Source organism: Oncorhynchus keta, chromosome 27, assembly GCF_023373465.1.
Source record: "Oncorhynchus keta strain PuntledgeMale-10-30-2019 chromosome 27, Oket_V2, whole genome shotgun sequence".
Classification (NCBI taxonomy): domain Eukaryota; kingdom Metazoa; phylum Chordata; class Actinopteri; order Salmoniformes; family Salmonidae; genus Oncorhynchus; species Oncorhynchus keta.
The window spans coordinates 5,292,650-5,307,686 of record NC_068447.1 but is presented as its reverse complement, the minus strand read 5'-3'; the positions used below and the strand labels follow the sequence as shown (position 1 = coordinate 5,307,686).

Sequence of the window (15,037 nt, the reverse complement as noted above, 5' to 3'; positions counted from 1 at the left end):
TGTCCCCGGTCACCTTGGCAACACAGAATTTTAATTTTACCTTTATTTAACCAGGCAAGTCAGTTAAGAACATATTCTTATTCTCAATGACGGCCTAGGAACAGTGGGTTAACTGCCTGTTCAGGGGCAGAACGACAGATTTGTACCTTGTCAGCTCGGGGGTTTGAACTCGCAACCTTCCGGTTACTAGTCCAACGCTCTAACCACTAGGCTACGCTGCCGCCCCAGCGTAGCCCCCAACTGTGGCTGAGATCTGTTCCCGGTCACCTTGGCAACACAGAATAACTGTGGCTGGTATATGTTCCCGATCACCTTGGCAACACAGAATAACTAACAGCTAGCACATCACACACACACACAGCTGTGTGTTGCTAGTTAACAACGTGTTGCTAAATCAGACCCGGGGATATAGGGAAGAAAGAGTGGGGAGAACACATGATTATGGTAATGTGACTGACACACATGCATACGCACAAGAGAAGATCCTCTCACACGCTCCCTCTCTCACACACAGGCCATGCTGATCACTGACAAGTGCTGACAGTCTGTCTCTCAGTGCAGAGATGAGGAGGAGAAGCCAGACACTCTCTCGCCGTTTCAATTTGAAATTCAATTTCACTAATCTCGACCTGAGCAGCAACACCCCTCTGTTATTCACTGTGATTCATCAGAGGTGGATGAATCAGAATGTTCTCTCTCTCTTCTCCATCACATTCTACCCCTGGCCTGGGTCAGAAGGACCAGCATGGTGCAGTAGAACCAGCATGGTAGCCTGGGTCAGTAGAACCAGCATGGTAGCATGGTGCAGAAGGACCAGCATGGTAGCCTGGGTCAGAAGGGCCAGCATGGTACAGTAGAACCAGTATGGTAGCATGGTGCAGAAGGACCAGCATGGTAGCCTGGGTCAGAAGGGCCAGCATGGTACAGTAGAACCAGTATGGTAGCATGGTACAGTAGAACCAGCATGGTAGCCTGGGTCAGAAGGACCAGCATGGTAGCCTGGGTCAGAAGGGCCAGCATGGTAGCCTGGGTCAGAAGGGCCAGCATGGTAGCCTGGGTCAGAAGGGCCAGCATGGTAGCCTGGGTCAGAAGGACCAGCATGGTAGCCTGGATCAGAAGGGCCAGCATGGTAGCCTGGGTCAGTAGAACCAGCATGGTAGCCTGGGTCAGAAGGGCCAGCATGGTACAGTAGAACCAGTATGGTAGCATGGTGCAGTAGAACCAGTATGGTAGCCTGGGTCAGAAGGGCCAGCATGGTGGTCTGGGTCAGAAGGACCAGCATGGTAGCCTGGGTCAGAAGGACCAGCATGGTAGCCTGGTGCAGTAGAACCAGCATGGTAGCCTGGGTCAGAAGGGCCAGCATGGTACAGTAGAACCAGTATGGTAGCCTGGGTCAGAAGGACCAGCATGGTAGCCTGGGTCAGAAGGGCCAGCATGGTAGCCTGGGTCAGAAGGGCCAGCATGGTACAGTAGAACCAGCATGGTAGCCTGGGTCAGAAGGACCAGCATGGTACAGTAGAACCAGCATGGTAGCCTGGGTCAGAAGGACCAGCATGGTAGCCTGGGTCAGAAGGGCCAGCATGGTAGCCTGGGTCAGAAGGACCAGCATGGTAGCCTGGGTCAGAAGGGCCAGCATGGTAGCCTGGGTCAGAAGGGCCAGCATGGTAGCCTGGGTCAGAAGGACCAGCATGGTGGCCTGGGTCAGAAGGACCAGCATGGTGCAGTAGAACCAGTATGGTAGCATGGTGCAGTAGAACCAGTATGGTACAGTAGAACCAGTATGGTAGCATGGTGCAGTAGAACCAGTATGGTAGCCTGGGTCAGAAGGACCAGCATGGTGCAGTAGAACCAGCATGGTGGCCTGGGTCAGAAGGACCAGCATGGTGCAGTAGAACCAGCATGGTAGCCTGGGTCTGAAGGACCAGCATGGTACAGTAGAACCAGCATGGTAGCCTGGGTCAGAAGGACCAGCATGGTGCAGTAGAACCAGCATGGTAGCCTGGGTCAGAAGGACCAGCATGGTACAGTAGAACCAGCATGGTGGCCTGGGTCAGAAGAACCAGCATGGTACAGTAGAACCAGCATGGTAGCCTGGGTCAGAAGGACCAGCATGGTGGTCTGGGTCAGAAGGACCAGCATGGTAGCCTGGGTCAGAAGGGCCAGCATGGTAGCCTGGGTCAGAAGGGCCAGCATGGTAGCCTGGGTCAGAAGGGCCAGCATGGTAGCCTGGGTCAGAAGGACCAGCATGGTACAGTAGAACCAGTATGGTAGCATGGTGCAATAGAACCAGCATGGTAGCCTAGGTCAGAAGGACCAGCATGGTAGCCTAGGTCAGAAGGGCCAGCATGGTAGCCTGGGTCAGAAGGACCAGCATGGTACAGTAGAACCAGTATGGTAGCCTGGGTCAGAAGGACCAGCATGGTAGCCTGGGTCAGAAGGACCAGCATGGTACAGTAGAACCAGCATGGTAGCCTGGGTCAGAAGGACCAGCATGGTGCAGTAGAACCAGCATGGTAGCCTGGGTCAGAAGGACCAGCATGGTAGCCTGGGTCAGAAGGGCCAGCATGGTAGCCTGGGTCAGAAGGACCAGCATGGTAGCCTGGGTCAGAAGGACCAGCATGGTGGCCTGGGTCAGAAGGACCAGCATGGTGCAGTAGAACCAGTATGGTAGCATGGTGCAGTAGAACCAGTATGGTACAGTAGAACCAGTATGGTAGCATGGTGCAGTAGAACCAGTATGGTAGCCTGGGTCAGAAGGACCAGCATGGTGCAGTAGAACCAGCATGGTAGCCTGGGTCAGAAGGACCAGCATGGTACAGTAGAACCAGCATGGTAGCATGGTGCAGTAGAACCAGCATGGTAGCCTGGGTCAGAAGGACCAGCATGGTACAGTAGAACCAGCATGGTGGCCTGGGTCCGAAGAACCAGCATGGTACAGTAGAACCAGCATGGTGGCCTGGGTCAGAAGAACCAGCATGGTACAGTAGAACCAGCATGGTAGCCTGGGTCAGAAGGACCAGCATGGTACAGTAGAACCAGTATGGTAGCATGGTGCAGTAGAACCAGCATGGTAGCATGGTGCAGTAGAACCAGTATGGTAGCATGGTGCAGTAGAACCAGTATGGTAGCATGGGTCAGAAGGCCCAGCATGGTACAGTAGAACCAGTATGGTAGCATGGTGCAGTAGAACCAGTGTGGTAGCATGGTGCAGTAGAACCAGCATGGTAGCCTGGGTCAGAAGGACCAGCATGGTAGCCTGGGTCAGTAGAACCAGCATGGTAGCCTGGGTCAGAAGGGCCAGCATGGTAGCCTGGGTCAGAAGGACCAGCATGGTAGCCTGGGTCAGAAGGGCCAGCATGGTAGCCTGGGTCAGAAGGACCAGTATGGTAGCCTGGGTCAGAAGGACCAGCATGGTAGCCTGGGTCAGAAGGACCAGCATGGTAGCCTGGGTCAGAAGGACCAGCATGGTAGCCTGGGTCAGAAGGGCCAGCATGGTAGCCTGGGTCAGAAGGACCAGCATGGTAGCCTGGGTCAGAAGGGCCAGCATGGTAGCCTGGGTCAGAAGGGCCAGCATGGTAGCCTGGGTCAGAAGGGCCAGCATGGTAGCCTGGGTCAGAAGGGCCAGCATGGTACAGTAGAACCAGCATGGTAGCATGGTACAGTAGAACCAGCATGGTAGCCTGGGTCAGAAGGACCAGCATGGTAGCCTGGGTCAGAAGGACCAGCATGGTGCAGTAGAACCAGCATGGTAGCCTGGGTCAGAAGGACCAGCATGGTAGCCTGGGTCAGAAGGACCAGTATGGTAGCCTGGGTCAGAAGGACCAGTATGGTAGCCTGGGTCAGAAGGACCAGCATGGTAGCATGGTGCAATAGAACCAGCATGGTACAGTAGAACCAGTATGGTAGCATGGTACAGTAGAACCAGTATGGTAGCATGGTACAGTAGAACCAGTATGGTAGCATGGTACAGTAGAACCAGTATGGTAGCATGGTGCAGTAGAACCAGCATGGTAGCCTGGGTCAGAAGGACCAGCATGGTAGCCTGGGTCAGAAGGACCAGCATGGTAGCCTGGGTCAGAAGGGCCAGCATGGTAGCCTGGGTCAGAGGGGCCAGCATGGTAGCCTGGGTCCGAAGGACCAGCATGGTACAGTAGAACCAGCATGGTACAGTAGAACTAGTATGGTAGCATGGTGCAGTAGAACCAGCATGGTAGCCTAGGTCAGAAGGGCCAGCATGGTAGCCTGGGTCAGAAGGACCAGCATGGTAGCCTGGGTCAGAAGGACCAGCATGGTAGCCTGGGTCAGAAGGGCCAGCATGGTAGCCTGGGTCAGAAGGACCAGCATGGTAGCCTGGGTCAGAAGGGCCAGCATGGTAGCCTGGGTCAGAAGGGCCAGCATGGTAGCCTGGGTCAGAAGGGCCAGCATGGTAGCCTGGGTCAGAAGGGCCAGCATGGTACAGTAGAACCAGCATGGTAGCATGGTACAGTAGAACCAGCATGGTAGCCTGGGTCAGAAGGACCAGCATGGTAGCCTGGGTCAGAAGGACCAGCATGGTGCAGTAGAACCAGCATGGTAGCCTGGGTCAGAAGGACCAGTATGGTAGCCTGGGTCAGAAGGACCATTATGGTAGCCTGGGTCAGAAGGACCAGCATGGTAGCATGGTGCAATAGAACCAGCATGGTACAGTAGAACCAGTATGGTAGCATGGTACAGTAGAACCAGTATGGTAGCATGGTACAGTAGAACCAGTATGGTAGCATGGTGCAGTAGAACCAGCATGGTAGCCTGGGTCAGAAGGACCAGCATGGTAGCATGGGTCAGAAGGGCCAGCATGGTAGCCTGGGTCAGAAGGACCAGCATGGTAGCCTGGGTCAGAAGGGCCAGCATGGTAGCCTGGGTCAGAGGGGCCAGCATGGTAGCCTGGGTCCGAAGGACCAGCATGGTACAGTAGAACCAGCATGGTACAGTAGAACTAGTATGGTAGCATGGTGCAGTAGAACCAGCATGGTAGCCTAGGTCAGAAGGGCCAGCATGGTAGCCTGGGTCAGAAGGGCCAGCATGGTAGCCTGGGTCAGAAGGGCCAGCATGGTAGCCTGGGTCAGAAGGGCCAGCATGGTAGCCTGGGTCAGAAGGGCCAGCATGGTAGCCTGGGTCCGAAGGACCAGCATGGTACAGTAGAACCAGCATGGTAGCCTGGGTCCGAAGGACCAGCATGGTACAGTAGAACCAGCATGGTACAGTAGAACTAGTATGGTAGCATGGTGCAGTAGAACCAGCATGGTAGCCTAGGTCAGAAGGGCCAGCATGGTAGCCTGGGTCAGAAGGGCCAGCATGGTAGCCTGGGTCAGAAGGGCCAGCATGGTAGCCTGGGTCAGAAGGGCCAGCATGGTAGCCTGGGTCAGAAGGGCCAGCATGGTAGCCTGGGTCAGAAGGGCCAGCATGGTAGCCTGGGTCCGAAGGACCAGCATGGTACAGTAGAACCAGCATGGTAGCCTGGGTCCGAAGGACCAGCATGGTGCAGTAGAACCAGCATGGTAGCCTGGGTCCGAAGGACCAGCATGGTAGCCTGGGTCAGTAGAACCAGCATGGTAGCCTGGGTCCGAAGGGCCAGCATGGTAGCCTGGGTCAGTAGAACCAGCATGGTAGCCTGGGTCCGAAGGACCAGCATGGTAGCCTGGGTCCGAAGGACCAGCATGGTAGCCTGGGTCAGAAGGGCCAGCATGGTACAGTAGAACCAGTATGGTAGCATGGTGCAGTAGAACCAGTATGGTAGCCTGGGTCAGAAGGACCAGCATGGTAGCCTGGGTCAGAAGGACCAGTATGGTAGCCTGGGTCAGAAGGACCAGCATGGTAGCCTGGGTCAGAAGGGCCAGCATGGTAGCCTGGGTCAGAAGGACCAGCATGGTAGCCTGGGTCAGAAGGACAGGCATGGTAGCCTGGGTCAGAAGGGCCAGCATGGTAGCCTGGGTCAGTAGAACCAGCATGGTAGCCTGGGTCAGAAGGACCAGTATGGTAGCCTGGGTCAGAAGGGCCAGCATGGTAGCCTGGGTCAGAAGGGCCAGCATGGTAGCCTGGGTCAGAAGGACCAGCATGGTGCAGTAGAACCAGCATGGTAGCCTGGGTCAGAAGGACCAGCATGGTACAGTAGAACCAGCATGGTAGCATGGTACAGTAGAACCAGCATGGTAGCCTGGGTCAGAAGGACCAGCATGGTAGCCTGGGTCAGAAGGACCAGCATGGTGCAGTAGAACCAGCATGGTAGCCTGGGTCAGAAGGACCAGCATGGTACAGTAGAACCAGCATGGTAGCATGGTACAGTAGAACCAGCATGGTAGCATGGTGCAGTAGAACCAGCATGGTGCAGTAGAACCAGCATGGTAACATGGTACAGTAGAACCAGCATGGTGCAGTAGAACCAGCATGGTAGCATGGTACAGTAGAACCAGCATGGTGCAGTTGAACCAGCATGGTAGCATGGTGCAGTAGAACCAGCATGGTACAGTAGAACCAGTATGGTAGCATGGTGCAGTAGAACCAGCATGGTAGCATGGTGCAGTAGAACCAGCATGGTACAGTAGAACCAGTATGGTAGCATGGTGCAGTAGAACCAGCATGGTAGCATGGTGCAGTAGAACCAGCATGGTACAGTAGAACCAGTATGGTAGCATGGGTCAGAAGGACCAGCATGGTAGCCTGGGTCAGAAGGGCCAGCATGGTAGCCTGGGTCAGAAGGGCCAGCATGGTAGCCTGGGTCAGAAGGGCCAGCATGGTAGCCTGGGTCAGAAGGGCCAGCATGGTAGCCTGGGTCAGTAGAACCAGCATGGTGCAGTAGAGGTCATAACCCCGTGGAAAGCAGGTACAGTAGAGGTCATAACCCCGTGGAAAGCAGGTACAGTAGAGGTCATAACCCCGTGGAAAGCAGGTACAGTAGAGGTCATAACCCCGTGGAAAGCAGGTACAGTAGAGGTCATAACCCCGTGGAAAGCAGGTACAGTAGAGGTCATAACCCCGTGGAAAGCAGGTACAGTAGAGGTCATAACCCCGTGGAAAGCAGGTACAGTAGAGGTCGTAACCCGTGGAAAGCAGGTACAGTAGAGGTCGTAACCCTGTGGAAACCAGGTACAGTAGAGGTCATAACCCCGTGGAAAGCAGGTACAGTAGAGGTCATAACCCTGTGGAAAGCAGGTACAGTAGAGGTCATAACCCCGTGGAAAGCAGGTACAGTAGAGGTCATAACCCCGTGGAAAGCAGGTACAGTAGAGGTCATAACCCCGTGGAAAGCAGGTACAGTAGAGGTCATAACCCCGTGGAAAGCAGGTACAGTAGAGGTCATAACCCTGTGAAAAGCAGGTACAGTAGAGGTCGTAACCCCGTGGAAACCAGGTACAGTAGAGGTCATAACCCCGTGGAAACCAGGTACAGTAGAGGTCATAACCCCGTGGAAACCAGGTACAGTAGAGGTCATAACCCTGTGGAAAGCAGGTACAGTAGAGGTCATAACCCTGTGGAAAGCAGGTACAGTAGAGGTCATAACCTCGTGGAAACCAGGTACAGTAGAGGTCATAACCTCGTGGAAAGCAGGTACAGTAGAGGTCATAACCCCGTGGAAAGCAGGTACAGTAGAGGTCATAACCCCGTGGAAACCAGGTACAGTAGAGGTCATAACCCCATGGAAACCAGGAATGTCCACCATATTGCTAAAGGTTCAACCAACATCCATTCCTACAACACAACCGGGTCAAATACCTAAATCCAGTCCCACGTTGGAGCTCAGCCTAGTCGGGGTGTAGTTTCGGGGGATGCTGTTCCGGGTCACCTGGGTGAGGGGCACCTGCAGGGTGAGGGGCACCTGCAGGGTGAGGGGCACCTGCAGGGTGATGTCCACCGAGGCGGTCTTCTGGCGGACCAGAGCATTGGTCGGGAAGAGGAACTGGGCGTACGATACCGTCTGGGGAGGAGGTCAATCAATCAATCAATCAATCAATCAATCAATCAATCAATCAATCAACAAGTCATACAGGAGATGGATGTTCAACGTCATGAGGGGAGCAGGAAGAAAACAAGTGATACGGACAACAACACAGTCTAGCACAGTGTGAAACAGCACAGTGAAACAGCACAGTGAAACAGCACAGTGAAACAGCACAGTGTGAAACAGCACAATGTGAAACAGCACAGTGTGAAACAGCACAGTCTAGCGTAGCACAGTGAAACAGCACAGTCTAGCGTAGCACAGTGAAACAGCACAGTGTGAAACAGCACAGTGTAAAACAGCACAGTGTAAAACAGCACAGTGTGAAACAGCACAGTGTAAAACAGCACAGTGTGAAACAGCACAGTGTAAAACAGCACAGTGTGAAACAGCACAGTGAAACAGCACAGTGTAAAACAGCACAGTCTAGTGTAGCACAGTGAAACAGCACAGTGTTAAACAGCACAGTCTAGCGTAGCACAGTAAAACAGCACAGTGTGACACAGCACAGTAAAACAGCACAGTGTTAAACAGCACAGTCTAGTGTAGCACAGTGAAACAGCACAGTGTAAAACAGCACAGTGTTAAACAGCACAGTGTAGTGTAGCACAGTGAAACAGCACAGTGTTAAACAGCACAGTGTTAAACAGCACAGAGTGAAACAGCACAGTGAAACAGCACAGTGAAACAGCACAGTGATAAACAGCACAGTGATAAACAGCACAGTGTTAAACAGCACAGTGTTAAACAGCACAGTGTTAAACAGCACAGTGTTAAACAGCACAGTGAAACAGCACAGTGTTAAACAGCACAGTAAAACAGCACAGTGTTAAACAGCACAGTAAAACAGCACAGTGAAACAGCAGTGTGAAACAGCACAGTCTAGCGTAGCACAGTAAAACAGCACAGTAAAACAGCACAGTGTGAAACAGCACAGTGTTAAACAGCACAGTGTTAAACAGCACAGTCTAGCGTAGCACAGTAAAACAGCACAGTGTGAAACAGCACAGTCTAGCATAGCACAGTAAAACAGCACAGTGTGAAACAGCACAGTAAAACAGCACAGTGTTAAACAGCACAGTCTAGCGTAGCACAGTAAAACAGCACAGTCTAGCGTAGCACAGTAAAACAGCACAGTCTAGCGTAGCACAGTAAAACAGCACAAAAGCGTAGCACAGTAAAACAGCACAGTCTAGCGTAGCACAGTAAAACAGCAGTCTAGCGTAGCACAGTAAAACAGCACAGTCTAGCGTAGCACAGTAAAACAGCACAGTCTAGTGTAGCACAGTAAAACAGCACAGTCTAGCGTAGCACAGTAAAACAGCACAGTGTGAAACAGCACAGTCTAGCGTAGCACAGTAAAACAGCACAGTGTGAAACAGCACAGTCTAGCGTAGCACAGTAAAACAGCACAGTCTAGCGTAGCACAGTAAAACAGCACAGTGTGAAACAGCACAGTCTAGCGTAGCACAGTAAAACAGCACAGTGTGACACAGCACAGTAAAACAGCACAGTGTTAAACAGCACAGTAAAACAGCACAGTGTTAAACAGCACAGTCTAGCATAGCACAGTAAAACAGCACAGTCTAGTGTAGCACAGTAAAACAGCACAGTCTAGCGTAGCACAGTAAAACAGCACAGTGTGAAACAGCACAGTCTAGCGCAGCACAGTAAAACAGCACAGTGTGACACAGCACAGTAAAACAGCACAGTGTTAAACAGCACAGTAAAACAGCACAGTGTTAAACAGCACAGTCTAGCGTAGCACAGTAAAACAGCACAGTGTGAAACAGCATGGTGCAGTATAGTTCCTAACCCTGTGGACTGATATTGGGGCGGCAGGTAGCCTAGTGTTTAGAGTGTTGGATTTGTAACCGAAAAGTTGCAAGATTGAATCCCTGAGCTGACAAGCTAAAAATCTATCATTCAACTCTCAGACATCATTTACAGATAGCCAGGGGCTCCAACACTCAGACATCATTACAGATAGCCAGGGTCACACTCCAACACTCAGACATCATTACAGATAGCCAGGGGCAACACTCCAACTCTCAGACATCATTACAGATAGCCAGGGGCGCACTCCAACACTCAGACATCATTACAGATAGCCAGGGGCGCACTCCAACTCTCAGACATTATTACAGATAGCCAGGGGCTCCAACACTCAGACATCATTACAGATAGCCAGGGGCTCACTCCAACTCTCAGACATCATTACAGATAGCCAGGGGCTCACTCCAACTCTCAGACATCATTACAGATAGCCAGGGGCTCACTCCAACTCTCAGACATCATTACAGATAGCCAGGGGCACACTCCAACTCTCAGACATCATTACAGATAGCCAGGGGCTCACTCCAACTCTCAGACATCATTACAGATAGCCAGGGGCACACTCCAACTCTCAGACATCATTACAGATAGCCAGGGGCACACTCCAACTCTCAGACATCATTACAGATAGCCAGGGGCACACTCCAACTCTCAGACATCATTACAGATAGCCAGGGGCACACTCCAACTCTCAGACATCATTACAGATAGCCAGGGGCACACTCCAACTCTCAGACATCATTACAGATAGCCAGGGGCACACTCCAACTCTCAGACATCATTACAGATAGCCAGGGGCTCACTCCAACTCTCAGACATCATTACAGATAGCCAGGGGCTCACTCCAACTCTCAGACATCATTACAGATAGCCAGGGGCACACTCCAACTCTCAGACATCATTACAGATAGCCAGGGGCACACTCCAACTCTCAGACATCATTACAGATAGCCAGGGGCACACTCCAACTCTCAGACATCATTACAGATAGCCAGGGGCACACTCCAACTCTCAGACATCATTACAGATAGCCAGGGGCACACTCCAACTCTCAGACATCATTACAGATAGCCAGGGGCACACTCCAACTCTCAGACATCTTTACAGATAGCCAGGGGCACACTCCAACTCTCAGACATCTTTACAGATAGCCAGGGGCACACTCCAACTCTCAGACATCTTTACAGATAGCCAGGGGCACACTCCAACTCTCAGACATCTTTACAGATAGCCAGGGGCACACTCCAACTCTCAGACATCTTTACAGATAGCCAGGGGCACACTCCAACTCTCAGACATCTTTACAGATAGCCAGGGGCACACTCCAACTCTCAGACATCTTTACAGATAGCCAGGGGCACACTCCAACTCTCAGACATCTTTACAGATAGCCAGGGGCACACTCCAACTCTCAGACATCTTTACAGATAGCCAGGGGCACACTCCAACTCTCAGACATCTTTACAGATAGCCAGGGGCACACTCCAACTCTCAGACATCTTTACAGATAGCCAGGGGCACACTCCAACTCTCAGACATCTTTACAGATAGCCAGGGGCACACTCCAACTCTCAGACATCTTTACAGATAGCCAGGGGCACACTCCAACTCTCAGACATCTTTACAGATAGCCAGGGGCACACTCCAACTCTCAGACATCTTTACAGATAGCCAGGGGCACACTCCAACTCTCAGACATCATTACAGATAGCCAGGGCCCACTCCAACTCTCAGACATCATTACAGATAGCCAGGGGCACACTCCAACTCTCAGACATCATTACAGATAGCCAGGGGCTCACTCCAACTCTCAGACATCATTACAGATAGCCAGGGGCCCACTCCAACTCTCAGACATCATTACAGATAGCCAGGGCCCACTCCAACTCTCAGACATCATTACAGATAGCCAGGGGCACACTCCAACTCTCAGACATCATTACAGATAGCCAGGGCTCACTCCAACTCTCAGACATCATTACAGATAGCCAGGGGCTCACTCCAACTCTCAGACATCATTACAGATAGCCAGGGCACACTCCAACTCTCAGACATCATTACAGATAGCCAGGGCACACTCCAACTCTCAGACATCATTACAGATAGCCAGGGGCCCACTCCAACTCTCAGACATCATTACAGATAGCCAGGGGCCCACTCCAACTCTCAGACATCATTACAGATAGCCAGGGGCACACTCCAACTCTCAGACATCATTACAGATAGCCAGGGGCACACTCCAACTCTCAGACATCATTACAGATAGCCAGGGGCCCACTCCAACTCTCAGACATCATTACAGATAGCCAGGGCTCACTCCAACTCTCAGACATCATTACAGATAGCCAGGGGCACACTCCAACTCTCAGACATCATTACAGATAGCCAGGGGCCCACTCCAACTCTCAGACATCATTGACAAACAAAGGATGTGTTTAATGAGTCCTCCAGATCAGAGGCAGTAGGGATGACCAGGGATGTTCTCTGTTTAGTGAGTCCTCCAGATCAGAGACAGTAGATGACCAGGGATGTTCCTCTGATTTCTGTGAGTCCTCCAGATCAGAGACAGTAGGGATGACCAGGGATGTTCTCTGTTTAGTGAGTCCTCCAGATCAGAGACAGTAGGGATGACCAGGGATGTTCTCTGTTTAGTGAGTCCTCCAGATCAGAGACAGTAGGGATGACCAGGATGTTCTCTGTTTAGTGAGTCCTCCAGATCAGAGGCAGTAGGGATGACCAGGGATGTTCTCTGTTTAGTGAGTCCTCCAGATCAGAGGCAGTAGGGATGACCAGGGATGTTCTCTGTTTAGTGAGTCCTCCAGATCAGAGGCAGTAGGGATGACCAGGGATGTTCTCTGTTTAGTGAGTCCTCCAGATCAGAGGCAGTAGGGATGACCAGGGATGTTCTCTGTTTAGTGAGTCCTCCAGATCAGAGGCAGTAGGGATGACCAGGGATGTTCTCTGTTTAGTGAGTCCTCCAGATCAGAGGCAGTAGGGATGACCAGGGATGTTCTCTGTTTAGTGAGTCCTCCATATCAGAGGCAGTAGGGATGACCAGGGATGTTCTCTGTTTAGTGAGTCCTCCAGATCAGAGGCAGTAGGGATGACCAGGGATGTTCTCTGTTTAGTGAGTCCTCCAGATCAGAGACAGTAGGGATGACCAGGGATGTTCTCTGTTTAGTGAGTCCTCCAGATCAGAGGCAGTAGGGATGACCAGGGATGTTCTCTGTTTAGTGAGTCCTCCAGATCAGAGACAGTAGGGATGACCAGGGATGTTCTCTGTTTAGTGAGTCCTCCATATCAGAGGCAGTAGGGATGACCAGGGATGTTCTCTGTTTAGTGAGTCCTCCATATCAGAGGCAGTAGGGATGACCAGGGATGTTCTCTGTTTAGTGAGTCCTCCATATCAGAGGCAGTAGGGATGACCAGGGATGTTCTCTGTTTAGTGAGTTCTCCATATCAGAGGCAGTAGGGATGACCAGGGATGTTCTCTGTTTAGTGAGTTCTCCATATCAGAGGCAGTAGGGATGACCAGGGATGTTCTCTGTTTAGTGAGTCCTCCAGATCAGAGGCAGTAGGGATGACCAGGGATGTTCTCTGTTTAGTGAGTTCTCCATATCAGAGGCAGTAGGGATGACCAGGGATGTTCTCTGTTTAGTGAGTTCTCCATATCAGAGGCAGTAGGGATGACCAGGGATGTTCTCTGTTTAGTGAGTTCTCCATATCAGAGGCAGTAGGGATGACCAGGGATGTTCTCTGTTTAGTGAGTCCTCCATATCAGAGGCAGTAGGGATGACCAGGGATGTTCTCTGTTTAGTGAGTCCTCCAGATCAGAGGCAGTAGGGATGACCAGGGATGTTCTCTGTTTAGTGAGTCCTCCATATCAGAGGCAGTAGGGATGACCAGGGATGTTCTCTGTTTAGTGAGTCCTCCAGATCAGAGGCAGTAGGGATGACCAGGGATGTTCTCTGTTTAGTGAGTCCTCCATATCAGAGGCAGTAGGGATGACCAGGGATGTTCTCTGTTTAGTGAGTCCTCCAGATCAGAGGCAGTAGGGATGACCAGGGATGTTCTCTGTTTAGTGAGTCCTCCAGATCAGAGGCAGTAGGGATGACCAGGGATGTTCTCTGTTTAGTGAGTCCTCCATATCAGAGGCAGTAGGGATGACCAGGGATGTTCTCTGTTTAGTGAGTCCTCCATATCAGAGGCAGTAGGGATGACCAGGGATGTTCTCTGTTTAGTGAGTCCTCCATATCAGAGGCAGTAGTGATGACCAGGGATGTTCTCTGTTTAGTGAGTCCTCCAGATCAGAGGCAGTAGGGATGACCAGGGATGTTCTCTGTTTAGTGAGTCCTCCATATCAGAGGCAGTAGGGATGACCAGGGATGTTCTCTGTTTAGTGAGTCCTCCATATCAGAGGCAGTAGGGACGACCAGGGACGTTCTCTGTTTAGTGAGTCCTCCATATCAGAGGCAGTAGGGATGACCAGGGATGTTCTCTGTTTAGTGAGTCCTCCAGATCAGAGGCAGTAGGGATGACCAGGGATGTTCTCTGTTTAGTGAGTCCTCCAGATCAGAGGCAGTAGGGATGACCAGGGATGTTCTCTGTTTAGTGAGTCCTCCATATCAGAGGCAGTAGGGATGACCAGGGATGTTCTCTGTTTAGTGAGTCCTCCATATCAGAGGCAGTAGGGATGACCAGGGATGTTCTCTGTTTAGTGAGTCCTCCATATCAGAGGCAGTAGGGATGACCAGGGATGTTCTCTGTTTAGTGAGTCCTCCATATCAGAGGCAGTAGGGATGACCAGGGATGTTCTCTGTTTAGTGAGTCCTCCAGATCAGAGGCAGTAGGGATGACCAGGGATGTTCTCTGTTTAGTGAGACCTCCATATCAGAGGCAGTAGGGATGACCAGGGATGTTCTCTGTTTAGTGAGTCCTCCAGATCAGAGGCAGTAGGGATGACCAGGGATGTTCTCTGTTTAGTGAGTCCTCCAGATCAGAGGCAGTAGGGATGACCAGGGATGTTCTCTGTTTAGTGAGTCCTCCATATCAGAGGCAGTAGGGATGACCAGGGATGTTCTCTGTTTACTGAGTCCTCCAGATCAGAGGCAGTAGGGATGACCAGGGATGTTCTCTGTTTAGTGAGTCCTCCAGATCAGAGGCAGTAGGGATGACCAGGGATGTTCTCTGTTTAGTGAGTCCTCCAGATCAGAGGCAGTAGGGACGGCC

At 51.8% G+C, this 15,037-nt stretch overlaps 1 protein-coding gene across 7 annotated transcripts in view; it reads right to left on the bottom strand.

The window, feature by feature from the left end:
• The window catches only part of cables2b (Cdk5 and Abl enzyme substrate 2b), a 282,031-nt gene that overhangs the window by 28,149 nt on the left and 238,845 nt on the right, over positions 1 to 15,037 (bottom strand). For 6 of the 7 annotated variants that reach the window (XM_052481307.1, XM_052481305.1, XM_052481302.1 and 3 more), the window contains one exon: positions 7,747 to 7,948. The exons of the other annotated variant lie outside the window; for it this stretch is intronic. In XM_052481307.1, coding sequence (XP_052337267.1) covers positions 7,747 to 7,948 — 202 coding nt within the window. The remainder of the gene's footprint in view (positions 1 to 7,746; positions 7,949 to 15,037) is intronic. 7 annotated transcript variants of the gene reach the window in all.